At 40.0% G+C, this 14,366-nt stretch overlaps 1 protein-coding gene across 2 annotated transcripts in view; it reads right to left on the bottom strand.

The window, feature by feature from the left end:
* Positions 1-14,366, bottom strand: part of ARHGAP26 (Rho GTPase activating protein 26) — a 399,050-nt gene that overhangs the window by 87,501 nt on the left and 297,183 nt on the right. For both annotated transcript variants that reach the window (XM_011367454.2, XM_011367455.2), the window contains exon 18: positions 6,606-6,765. In XM_011367454.2, the coding sequence (XP_011365756.1) occupies positions 6,606-6,765 (160 nt within the window). The remainder of the gene's footprint in view (positions 1-6,605; positions 6,766-14,366) is intronic.

Genomic DNA, 14,366 nt, shown 5'->3' with positions numbered 1-14,366 from the left:
AAAGAGCGAGGAGGTAGTGGTGGTGTAAATGACAATAAAAACAACCAAAATTGGTTGAGTGCTTACCATGTTATTTACATGGATTGTCTCATAACTTTACTCACATCAACCCTACAAGGGAGGTACTATTATTTTTGTCATCTTGAGTCCAGAGTGAGGAAACTAAGACTCATTGAGAGTAACTGAATAGTCCAAGGTCACAAAAATGAATTGACTCTCTGGGTCTTAATGATTTGTGGTCTTTATACCTATTATTAATTTGAGAGACAGAGGAAAAGATCATAAACTTTAGAGTCTGATGGATATGATTTTATCATTTACTAGTTCTTTGAGCAAGGTGCATAACTGACCTTCAGATGCCTCATCTGTAAAAACCCCCAGGACTGTGGTGAGGACTGAAGCACCTAACACAGTTTGACACTCAGTGTTCAAGAGACATTATCGCATTCAATAAAAAAGTATAAGAAGGGAAATAACTGGAGACTCAACAATGAATTATTTGCAGTCAGGACATGAGGATTTAATTTATAAGTGCAAATTTAATTACCGCTCTTTGCAAAACATCAATCCTACTGCTTACAGCAATGTTAAAATTTGCTGTTCTTTTTCCCTTGCATTGTCTAAAAAATTCAAATTTCACTGCCCCTCCCTCAGCCCATCTTGACGTTGTAGACCACTGACACTTATGGAATTTACTCTTAGCTATGTCACATACACATTTTTACACCTCTTCCAATCCCATCCGTCACATGCGCCTACAATTTACAAGGATTAGGAGCCTCCCTGTAATGTGTGTGGCGTACTCTTTATTATGTGCTGTGATTTTTATGGGAGGAAAATTAGGTCATGATGAAGAGTTCCTGGTCTATAACTGCAAAGTAGCTCTGAGGCAATAAATCAAAGACAGAAGCCTGGGGATGCAAAAGCAAAACAGAAAAACTTCTATGAGAGAAGAGACTGGGCATTTTCTTGCGACACTAATTCATCGGGGTCCCAAGTGATAATGAGTAACAACAAGTATGGAGAGTATCAGATTTGGGAGTGGAGGGCTAGAACTACTGAGAAGGGCTCATACGCTGCCCACCCTTTCTTGTGACAGACTGTGGAAGAGGACTGTTTAGGGCTTGAGATGTCACAAACGCAATGCCTTTCCACTGGAAAGCCAGCAAGTTTTAGCAGGGCTCATTTACTGCAACAGTTAAGAAGCCAAATTCAGAGGCTGCAGAGCTACACAGAGGGTTTTTAAGGACAGTTGGAAGTCCAGTGTCCTGTTGATATCAGCATGTTGGCAGAAGGACCAACAATTTGGAAAGTAGTTTGGGGAGTTTTATTAAAAATCCCTCAAAAGGAACCAGTGCCATTTGGTTAATGGCCTAGATAATGCTTAGGATGCTGCGATTGTCCCTATCTCCAGAAAGATTCTATTTCCTGATATCTTTCTTGACAGAGAAGAGTATAAAATATAACAAAACTCCACCCTCATTTGAGGAGCTTCATCATTAAAACAATGATTGGTTTACCTAGGGCTTATTGAGGAGAATATACATGTTCAGATGCACAACCTTATCAAATTAATGAAGAGTAATTTGCAAAGCACTTGGCACGAACAAAAGAATATAAGCCTATGACAGAAGCATTCCAACCCAGCATACAAGTAAGTCTAGCTTACTTCTAAACCTAGCATGGACAGGACCAAAAAGAGTATACTCAGGAACCAATGGAAGGAAAAGTAACAAAAACTAAAAATCAGTGAATGAATGAAAGTAGCCATGACCATAAGATACAAGATTAGTTTCCCAAGCAGGCAACAGTACCGGGGATTATCTCAGTGTAGTAGCATCCAGGCATTCCCCATCATCATCATCATTATATTCATTGTTATTATTACTATTGTTAATTTTGCCTATCAACAGCTGCTTGAAATATCAAGGAAATGAAATATAACTGCCAAATACTTATCATTGCCAGAAATTGTTCAACTTAATTATATTTTATTAATTGATGTACATTTTGTGTATAAACCCAACACTAGAGCAATGGATTTCAATGTCACCAACATTTTTGTAATAGCAGATCCAGGCAGTTTGGTGAGCCCAAATCAACTCTAATCATGACAACTGCATTGAAAGACACTACCACTTTAATGAGAATGTAAGAACTTGGTGCTTATCCTAGGTGTTAAGTGGGGTCATCCATGATTACTAACTCTTCCCTTTAATATATAAGGTTAAAAGTTAACGTACATTAAAAAAAGGGGGGACATCGATTTTGGGCATTTCTAAGAACTAACAGCTCAAAGATCAACACTCTTATCTCTTCCAAACAAACTGATGAACTGGGAAAAGAACCATGACAATTTATTTTATAAACATCAATAGACATTTAAAGGGGCAATGCCAATAAAAGCATGTGATACACAGGCACCCATGGACATCCAATCCTGCTTCATGTGTGGAAGCCCTTTCAAGGGTCAGAGCCAAAGAAGTATCATGGACTGTTACAGAACAAGTGTATCCAAGCCTATATATTGGACCTTAACAGGAAGATGTAAGACAGACAGACAGACAGACACACACACACACACACACACACACACACACACACACACACAATTAATAACCTGAGATTTCATGTTTAACCAAAACTATGAAAAGAAGGAAGTCTGTTTTCTTAATATAGTTGTTCTTCTTAGACATCTAAAATTTTCAGAGTCTCTGGCAAGCTACCCTTTACAAAAGGAAAACCCTGTAAGAAATAGCAGAATTTCTGGGATTTGGGGCATCTTGGACAATCTTAACTAGAAGCATATAAATACTGGTAAGGTCTACTATAAGCCCAAGTATTGGCTTACTTGATGTTTTAAGACTCGGGGTGATAAGCTGTGAGTTGGGGAAAGATTCTGTCCATAAAGAAAGAGAAATTTTAAATAATTGATCATTACCTTAAAACCAGTATGGAAAGAGCCAAAAACTTTGCCGTATGAACTTTTACCTTCAAAACTTAACTACAGGTAAAAAGAGCCACACTCTTCAGTCTATTCTTCTTAGCAATCAATATAATCCAAGTACAGTCCAGGTTATGGAGTCATCGATGGGAAATGATGCCAGAGCTAGCATTTCCCTTCAGGAAGTCTGGCCAGAAAAGTCAAATAAAAGCCATCTGCATCTATCTCTACCCCATAATAAGTAAAAGCTGTGGGTCAAAGGTTACATTCTCTGAGTAAGACTTTTTTATATATAGTCACGAGTTTACAATAGTTTGGTCAACTCTATTGTTTTGTATTTATTTAATGAGTGATTTTGATATCAACAATCAGAGTACAATTTGATTCAGCTTCCCAGGATGTCTTTCTAAAGTGCTGACATAACCATTTTACCCCTCTACCTGGAAACCTCTGAGAGCTCCCATTTTTCAGGCGTTTAGGTTCCCATTTCCCTAGCTTTCCAGGCCCTTGACAAATGGATTAAATCTAGCTGTTTGGCATCATCTCCCAACACTTGCTAACATGTAACACACAGTTCTTTCACAGCCATGTCATTTTCATACACACAAATGAACTGATGTTGATTAACTGATTGATGTCTCCCAGGAAGGCCCCTGTCTCCACTTTTTCTTTGCCTAGAAAACGTCTATCAGTCAGAGTCCATGCAAGCAGAACTAAATATTTCTCCTCAGTGTGCCATACACTTTATTCATCTTATGGAATGTCACTTAACACACTGTATTATGGTTACTTATACCCTGATAAAATAGGAGGGCCTTGGGGAAAAAAGGTTCCATCTTATTTATATTGGGCCAATAGTAGATGCTCAATAAACATTTGTTGTCCTGAATAGAGATTAATTAGAGTATATTTTAATAGCTCGGCTTATGAAGGTGGACCTAAGTTCAACCCTCGTTCCTCTCCTAACAAGTTGTTTCTTAAACTCTGCACTTCAGCCTCATAATTTGTAAAATACAGCCAAAAATATTGATCTTATAGTATTGTTATGAAAATGAAGTGATATGATGGATATAAAACTACTTAGCACAATATCTTGAGAACAATAATCTATAAGTAAAAGTTAGCTATTATATAATTATATTATTACTTCTAGACTATGTATATTAAAAAGATCTATTACCTTCATCAGAGTAAATAAATCAGTATGTATTATCAACACAGAAAAAGAAAAATCACCATGAGCCCCCAAACATAATGCCATATCTTCTGGCTTTGTCTCTCTGCCACCACTTGCTATGGGATATTTATTTCCTAAAACTGTTCCAGACACTGCTGCTCCCTTTCCCGGGTCTGTTGGGGAAGCTGAAGGAGAGTGTAAGTATGTGGTTAGCATGCTTAATCTGACCAAACTGAAGGTGTGTGTGAAACACATCACTAAGACTCCGAGGAAGAAGACACAGGTATGTTCACTGTGAAAAGAGACGCTCAACAGGGGGTGTTTCTGGACAAACAGGTGCTGTCTTGAGGGTGTATAGGGTGTGCTAATGACAACGTCACTGGCACATTCTCATTTCTAACCCTTGGGGCTGAATATCTAGTATTAATCCTTAGTAAATAAGGAGTGGAAAGGAAAGACAGGGAGGGAGGAAAGAAGGGAGGGAAGAGAAAAACCATATGCTTTAGCCAGTTGAAACACCTAAGACTTTTCCCTTCTCTTGAATAAAAGATGTTTAATCAGGTAAAAGAAACCAAATTTTCTTGCTAGATAGTATCCCCCCACATTCATTTTTAAATATCAATTTTAAAGACAAAGATGGTTTTCCAGTTTCAGACATTGATATGTTAGTTCTCCATAGTAAGGCTTACGAAAGGTATGGGAGGACTGAACTTGTCACTACCACTAATCTGATGCTCCCTGGTTGTGTAAAAAAAATGGCAATGCTGAGGAGAAAGAGAAGAGTACTTTCTATAGGAAATACTGAGGTGTTGCCTGCGTTCAGCACAAGTCACTAATAAGAAAGCAAAGCCTTCTCCAACAGGAACTACATGCAAACCTGCCGGCACTGGAGAGTGAGGGCGGCACGATGGTAGTTCGCCTGCAAAAGTGGCAGTCCACAGTTCTTTTCATCCAGAGATGGGGTCTATTTCTGGCCCCTTCAATCTGGCTGGACTTATAACTTGCTTTGACTAACAGAATGCAGCTGAAGTGATATTTGTCTGTGCTAGGCCTAGGTCTTAAGAGGCCTTGCAGCTTCTTTGGCAATGAACAAAACAGACAGAAGCACACATTCTTGTGGAGGTCAGAAAGGCAACAGGTCTAATCAGTAAGTAAATTATATAGTATTCTAGAAAATGGTAAGTGCTACAGAGAGAGAGGGGCCTCACTTAGAAGGCTTGAAAGAGGTGAGTTGAAACATGCCACGTAGTTATATGGAGGGAGAGTGTTCCAGGCACAGGCAACAGCAACTACAAAAGCCTTGAGGTGGGAGTGGGTGCATGTGTGAAAAACAGCAAGGCAGTGAAAGTGGCTGCAGGAGTGAAAGGAAGGAGAGAGCCATAGGAGATGAGACGAGGTAAGTCACAGATGGGAGAGCAGAGACCATGAAGGACCTCCTAGCCTCCTGTAAGGGCGCTAACTTTTACTCAGTGAAATGGGAAACCGTTGCATGGTTCTTAGCAGTCAGCTGATGTAATTTGACTTAACATTTAAAAAAATCTCACTCTGGTGGCTGATATCAGAATAGACAGGCCAAGGGTAGGAGCAGGGAAACAAATTAGAAGGCTCTTGTAAAAATCCAGACGAGAAATGATGGTAACTTACATTAGTGTTTTCAATGCAGGTGGTGAGATGTGGTCTAGATTTATTTTGCAGGTTATTTAGCACAATTAGTTCACCATTCTAGGTAAAGTTTCATTCAGGAGGGGCAGCCTTTTTAATTGGATCCCAGAGCTGTAGCTGTCAAATGGTGCCCTGGACGACCCTGTAGCCTCTGAGAAGCATCATAGAGATTTGCTAGTAGGAGCTGGGATAGGACAAATGGGTCAAGCTTCATGTTCCCTACCCCAGTTTTGTAAGGTCAGTTCAATGTTGACCTATTTCATTAAGTGTGGTGAGGGACATTTTCTTAAGAAAGACCAGAAACTCCAATGCCCTAAAGGAAAAGACAGACCACACATACACACACAGAAAAAAGTATACCGTGTATATAAAACTAAAAGACAAACTAGAGATTAGGAAAAATATTTGCAACAAAAATGAAAATAGTTTAATACCCCTAATATATATATATATGTATATATTAAAAAACTCTTACAAAGTCATAAGTGGTTAAACAAAAAAATGGGCAAAGGGCATTTTCAAAATTAGGCTTATAATAATAGTACCTTCTCCACTGGATATTTGTGAGGATAAAAATACAACATATATTAAGTGCTGAGCACGGTTCCTGGTAAATTTTCAATAAATGTTGCCCACCACTATTGCCACCATAACCAATATTGTTGCCACCGCTGCCTTCATGAAATGATTATCATCACTGCCATCACCACCATCAGCGACTTCATCCTCATCAGCGTTGGCGTTACCAATGCAAACCCGGTCAACCCTAAATTTTTCCAAGACGAAGTTTTAACTCACGGTGACCAATTATACATATATTACCTTTTCATGATTTTCTATCAGGATCTCAATAACAATGTTCTGAAATTTGATATCCATGATGGCTGCTACTGTTTCTTCCTGAGGCCGCAGCAGAGTAGGTCCAAACACCACGCCGAGATTTGCCACCGTCATCAAATTCTGCTTGTGGTTGTTAGCAACACTGGGAGAAAGGAAAGCAAAAGGCACGAATGAGAGCAATCGTGTACAAATAGTCAGCTGTCTCCCCTCTACCTTTCCTATCTTTAGACTCCTCATCTAGTAGGAGCCAGACCTTGGGACACCTTCCTATAGATGCCCTTAGAGTTCGAAAAGAGACTTTTCTATTCATATTTTTAATCTATCAAAGCTTCAGAAACCATCAGTGTTCAGGATATTTAGCCATTGACACTCCTTATCATTTCCATTTGGCCTAAAATGACCAAACAACCAAAACAGCTGCCTTCCAAAATATGAACCTTTGCACATCTCAATCCCTATTTTGCAAATCCAAGTAACTACTAAACCCACTTAGTTACTTACGACTTCTAGGCTACTGCTTAAACCACCGTGATCATTAGCATTTTTCTCTAGCTCAAATATAAAAACTCTTGAAGGCTTTAATTCATTTGTAAACATAGGCACAAAATAGACCTAATTTTTGAAATGCGTATTTCTGGATAATCAAAATGAAGTCAGGAAATTCAGCACTTTAGGCTCAAAGTATTAGAGCTCCATCATATCAAACATGTGGTTCACATTAAGGGAAACATGTGGCATAAACAGAAATAGAAATGCACTACTGCAGGTTTATGTATATGGCTGTGTTTATATTGTCATTCAAACTTAAAGTCTAAGGAACATACAGGGTCAGCAGTAGCTAGGTCTGACTAATTTACTAAACATATATGCATATTTTTGGATAAGCAACTACTCAAAACACATATCTAAACTCCACATCCAGACCACCATAACCTAGCCATAAAACTCAATTGTTCATTTGCTGGTTCTGCATATAAAAATATACAAATTATCTATCGATGACAAATAAGTTAAAGTTAAGTCCATTCAGTATTGTTAAGGAAACATTAGGGGCTTCCCTAAATCACCTGTTAGAAGAAGGAAATTATTCATTACAAGAAACTAGAAGGAAATTGGGCAGAGATATCAGTTTGTACAGACATAGCTCCCTAGCATTTAGTGCTATTTATATTAAGTATTTTTTTCACACAATTCTTTAAATGCCTACACTGTTTCTCTTGTATACTTCTATTTCGTAGAAGGGAAAGAGCTTCTACTGACTTAAGTGTTGGTTTTGAAACTAGCCTTTACTGACATACTATATCAACCAATTTTATCAGCAGATGTGTACTCTACTATAATTTTTAGGGCCAGAAGTAATTTTATAAAAACTTCCTCCTGTGAAAGGGGCATGTGGTTGTGCCAATGAAACTTGAACTGTGGAACAGTCCAGTTAGGAAGACAATTTGCTTTGTGATTGCTAAGCAACACCTGCAGCAAAGAGAGTTGCCACTCCTATCTTGGCCTCTTTCTGGTCCACATAAGAATATTTTACAAACATTTTTTGTGTTCCTGCAGTTTTCCATTCCACCCAGAACACTGTCACATTTCTCGTCTGAAAGCCTTAATGCAGACGGTGAAGTTCTTACCTGGCAAGGGGGAAATACTTCAGTTCTGTGCCTCAGTCAATCAGCAAGTATGCATATTTACAAGCTGCTTGTAACACCACTACTTTCAACATCAATCAGCTCCTGTGTGCAGGAAGTGAATTCCATGCTCTTATATTTCCCCTCCCGTGAGCTGAGTCAGTAGATTTACCCCTCTTGTCACAAAAGTCCCTTGTGCAAATGAATCGACAAGCTATATAGATATAAAAGCACTTCTAAATTGTAGACCGATATTAAAATGTATGGTTTGGATGATTTTTTTTTTTTAATCACCAGGCTTCTCAACATTACCTCTGACTCAAGCAATAGCCTCCTACCTAGGCTCCATGACTAGAATCTCTAGATTCAGATTTATCCTTCCTGCCACCACCAGTTACTGTCGAAAACTCAGCTCTGATCACATTATTCCTCTGCTGAAAGCCACACTGGACTCACAGCTCACTGGGTTGTTGGGAGAGAACACAATGGCACAGTGTATATCATGTGTAATTTGTTTAGCAATGCTTCTATTGTTTGAGTGTTAATGATGATTATAAACCCTTAGTGGGCTCTATTGTTTTTAATATAAAGTCCAAACTTAATGAAATAGCACACCTTTACCCAACTCACCCCTGCCACCTCCCAGCTCTCGATGTCTGGGCAAGTGACTCAGTATGTCTAAGCTTTGAATTCCCCATTTTATAAAATGTGGGAGTGGTTGGGTGAATAATATATCTATTTCATGAGGTTGTGTAGATTAGATGTGACAATGCATGGGGAAATAATTATTGTAATAATTTACTATCCATTCTCTTTCTACTTTCACAGCTATCTGCCTTCGTCATTCCTCTGCCTTACTCTTCTTTCTTACTCTTCTTTCTTTGCTTGGCAAACTGTTGATTTGTAAGGCTCAGCTCCAATGGCTCCTTTCCTTTCGGTAATCTTGGTCTAGTCTCTCCTCAATCCTCCACCCCTCAACGAAGGCAGAAATGTTGGCTTGCCCTGGTATTTATGTTATGAATGTCTCTTCTGCTGCCTTAGGATATAGACTGTGCTTATTTTAGGTGGTACCACCAGCGCTAAGCACAGTGTCTGGCCCAGGAGAAGCACAACTATGTCCACTGAGGTGTTAAAAGATGATGGAAATTTCTCGGTAGACATTAAAAAATTATTCTCAATGCAGCTACTAACTCATAAACCTCAAATTATTATTAATGATTTTGGGGGAATGTATTTCAACTATCCCAACCTCCCTTTTCAAAGTCTGGAGCTGTGTTCAATTTCTCAAATTTAATTAATGAGTAATAATTATTCAGATTTGCAGGCCCAAGCACCCAAAGGCATTTGGAAAAAAAGGTACAGTAATTCTGGATAAGCAACTCTGAATATAAATAGGCTTGAGGCTACCCAAGATAACTCATTTCCTTTTTAATGATCCATTTTATTTTAGAACTTAAAAAACACATTGATCTCAGTCTTATGAAACTTTTTTGGGGAAAAAGCTGCACCTTTCATTACTAACTACCATTATCTTTTAGTACAGTGAAGTAATAAATTGATCTGTCACTTTATTACTGCTCACAACTCAGTACGGCTATGTTCATTACTCCAGAATGAATTATTAATGGCTTGAGATCTCTATGTATCCTGGAGAGAAAGGCCTAGACCTCAGCCTCTGCTAGCACCAGCCATCCATTATAGCTTGACGAATGTACAGATGTGTGGGAGGCAAGCTGGCAGAGCACTGAGAAGCCCAGTCCAGCAGAGGCCACGGGACTCATTCATTAGCAAGGTCTATAAAATACTAAGAGCCTGACTTCTGGTTTGGTAATTGAGCTGCCTAAGTACTTTGTCACACAGCCCAGAATATCATGTTGAGTCTTGACTTAAAATCCATACACAAACGTTTTTTGTGCCTTGCACATTCCATTGAAAGAGTCTCTGACATGCCTTTCAGGTTCCTAGGTCTACATGGATTCTCTTATGGTGCCTTCTGAGAGAAATGCCAATTCTATAGGCTTCCTTTGCAGGATGCAGAGAAACAGTTCCCCATGTGATTTTAACCTGGGGGAGACCCAGTTCCTTTTGTGACAATTTAAAGTTTGCTGTATCAGCTGAGAAGCAGTACATCCCCTGAGGGGCATGCCTTCAGGACAGCTGTTGGGGGAATTTGCATCCTATGTTCCCTGCAGTTCCCTCATGAATTGCGATTAATGAGGAAAGAGCAGGTTCCAAAGAAAATGGCCTTTGCAGGAAGGGCCTCTTGCTACCTTTGTTTCAAGGGAAAATTGATGGCTATCCTGGATGAGTCTGACTTCCTTTGAGAGGCAGAAGGAGGTAAATCACTTCCAGATGAGGATGGTGGTACAGGAGTGTGATGTGGGGAGCTGACAGTAGCCGACTCTTTTGGAGTCTGTAATATAGAGACCCCCACGGATGGCATCTGTTTTCCTGGTGCTCAAATGAGCGCCAGAGCTCTGTAAGTGCTAAAGACAACTTTATAGCCACAGTCTGGTCCTGATGTACTCCAACAATGCATAAGCCTACTGCTGGGTTTACAGATACAATTCATCTTGAGGCCTGGAGTTCTATGTCGAGGAGTGTCAAAGCTGAGTTCTGGTTCCACTGGACACAATGTGTTGACAGATTAGCGCTATCTGAGATGGATGGCATGGGTGGAGGAACAGCATAGCAACACTTATCTGCTATCCTTGGTCTGTTTGCTTCAGCTTCCAGTGTTAAATAATGTTAACTTAGATTTATAGGGTGTTTTAGAGTTTACAAGGAGCTCTGCAACAATTTTATATGTTTCTTTGACCTTCATAGTAACTCTGGAAGAGCAGCTCTCAAACTTTCTGACAATGACCCACGGTAGGAAATATATTTTCCCATGTAATGGATTTTCTCATATATTTTTCTTCATAAATTATATTTTCCCATGTAACATTTCCCATGTAACAATATACACACACACACACACAAATGCATACCAGAAAAAAAATTTCAGGAAGAGAGTCATGAATTCTGATATTTTCTATCCTGTTTTTTAAACGTACTAAATTGATTTCACAACCCACTAATGTGCTATAATTTGAAGAGTGCTATTCTAGGTGTATAGAGTACAAATATTATCTCTAACTTATAAATATGGAGGGGGAAAGACCAAGGGAGAGAACAGCACGGTGGTGAAAGTGAGATAGATATTCCCAGATAGGTGACAACAGTAGGCAAGTCACTTGGCATCTATAAAAGCTATTTCTTTGCCTCTAAACCAGGAGCAATAATACCTACCTCATAAAGTTTTAAGGCTGATTAAGTAAGATTAGGTGAGTAAATCTCTTGGCATGAAACAATGGCTTAATAAATGACACCTGTTATTGTTCATGGTGGTGGTCAAGGTAGTGGTGATGACAGTGGTAGAAGTAGCAGCAAGCGTCAATTTAAAGCCACACTGTTAGCTGGTGATGTCATTGGTATCCTGTCCAGGAACCTCTAGTGACCTGCTTCTGCCTGGGGCAAGGAGCCCTTCTTCCTCTAACTATATTTCAAGGGCTTCTGTTACCCTACCTATCTGTACTTTTATTATTCTTTCTTCCTTTTCCAAAATTATGAAGTACTCCAAATCTATAGAAGAGTTCAAAACATAATATTACTTATTTTCCATCATTTCCTTATAAGTATCTCTGGCACAACAGGCTGAGAGCCTGACAGGAAGCTACAGCAAACCTACCACACCCACTCTGCTTTCAGGCACACTGGCTTGCCCCCGCCTGCCTGGCAAGTCCTCCTCTACCTTCCAAAGCCCACCTCCCTGAAAATCCCAGCTCCGAACACAGGTTTACTGGCAGTCACACAGTGCTCTCTCCTTGTCTAAACGATTATGTTCACAATCAATTGCATGGGACATTTCTACCCCAACTGCTCCCCTTCTCACGATCATGGTCCTGTAGAGCATCCTTTTGAGCACATAGGCTGGTACCAGGTAGGCCCCAGGTTACCAATTCTGAAAGTAGCTGAGTGCGTGGGCATCTAACCTGCAGTAAATATCACCCTGCTCTCTATTACCTCCTTGAAGGTAGAGAAGATCCAGGCTCTGGGGCTGAGAAGGATTAGCTGGAAATGATGCTGCTGGAGCTATACATTTTTGGTAGCTAACCAGGCTGTTAATGTGGTTCCTTTCATCGAATTCAAATCCATCCTCAGTATATCTAGTGGGGAGTGGTGGGGGCCTCCTATCACCACTGCTGCGTGTTTTCTACTAAAGCGGACTGTGCCTGTTGCCTGGACACCATCTGGAGCTGGTGACGCGAGAGCAGTCCGGATGGTACCGAGGAGGCCTCTGCCAAGGAAACCCATCAGAGTCATAAATATAGCTTTGCTGGGCTGCCCCAGGGGCTGGCAGCAGAATGAGAGTTTAAAATAAATTGTTCTGTGTACTGCCTGGGGTCACACTCACCAACCATATTCAAGGACCTTCTGGGAACGGTTATCCAGTGAGAAGCCAGACTTGAAGCTCTGAATAATTAAGTGAGTGTTTATGAAGGATATTTCCACAGAGTGGAATCTTTAAGAGAACACTCCGAGGTGGGTAGGTAAGACTATCGCTACCATTTTACAGATGAAGAAACTGAAGCACTGAGAAGTTAAGTAATTTGCCTGAGGTCACACAGCTACTGAAGGAAAGGAACTGAGCATGACTATAGATCCCGGACTCACCACCATTGCACTTTGCTGCTCTCACACCACTAAGGGTCAGTTCAGCCTAGGCTGAGACAGGCATTCTTTTTCCGCAAAAAACCCAACCAAAAATGAATATACAAAAATAGTTACATGCTTGAGTATGTGGGTTAAAAACAGTGGTTATTAAAAAAAAAAAAAAAAAAAGAAAAAGCTCCCTTATTCACCACCCAAATTGCTAAATTGGAAGAAGGGAAAAAAGAAAGAGAGCAAGGAAGAAAAAGCTTTTATGCCTACAAGAGTGATACTGGACTGAACACCATGTCTTCTCCATTCCTGCTTATAGCTTGACAAAATCATAAAATTTATGGACTGCCCCTCAAATATCCCATTTGTAGTTGGCTGGCACAGCCAGAGAACTGCTTCCTAATAATGAAAGAGTGAACACTACAAGTTCAATAGAGAAGAGTGAATTAAAAGAAAAAAAGGAGGAGAGACCAAATGGAAACCATGACAAAATGGTTTCTGTAGACCAAAAAAAGACAATCATGGCCATACATACATGCATCCATCCAGCCTGCACTGCTTTCACCCGAGGATCTCAGAGCTCTGTGATTAACTACCAAAGTCTTCTCTGTCCCTGGTGGAATGTATAAAATAGATTTCAGATGCATAAACATCATTGCTAAGAAGTATTGTCCGGTATCATATACATAAACTTTAATACCCTCTTAGGAAGGCCCATTTCGTGCTGCAAATTCTTCAAAAAAAGGAAAAAAGATTTGTGTGAATGCAGTAAAGTCAAAGAATCTTTCTACATAAAGTCTGCAGTCTAAAGTGGAGATCGTTCTAAAATCTGAGTGTGCAACCAGCTATGTTTCCACCCTGGTCTCCTACAATCCAATACCACTACCTGTTTAAAACTCACCAAAAGCTTCTGATTTTAATTTCAAGTTGAAAACTCTTGGCATGCCCTACAAGATCCTGCATGATCCAGCTGTGCTTTTTCTAGGTCCCACTTCAGCATGCCCCACTTTGCTCACTGATCTCTAAGCTAAAAGTCTCTTTAAGCCTGGATGACTGACACTAGGTCAGGTCCCTTGCTGTAATTCTAATTCCTCAATTCTCCTTCCTAGCACTTGGAGAATTATGTTATTATTCATGGGATCATCATTGTCTCCCTCATTTACTGGAAGTTCCGAGAGGCCAGGGGTGGTGTTAGCCTCCTTCACTGCCACATCTCCAGTGCCTAGCACAGAGTTTATCCATATCAGAACATATGCTTTGTGACATCAGTTTGGGAGGCCACCTTCCTCTAAGGGTATCAAGGCTCAGCTGCCCTAAATGCCTGGTTTAAACTTCCACATAACTTACTGGTGTCTTAGATTAGAGCCTTGACAAGCTGGGGACACTGGTTGGGGAGTGGCCAGAGCAGCTCATC

This window comes from Pteropus vampyrus, unplaced genomic scaffold (assembly GCF_000151845.1).
Source record: "Pteropus vampyrus isolate Shadow unplaced genomic scaffold, Pvam_2.0 Scaffold134, whole genome shotgun sequence".
Lineage (NCBI taxonomy): Eukaryota > Metazoa > Chordata > Mammalia > Chiroptera > Pteropodidae > Pteropus > Pteropus vampyrus.
The sequence above is the reverse complement of the archived record's forward strand: the minus strand, read 5'-3'. Positions and strand labels throughout refer to the sequence as shown.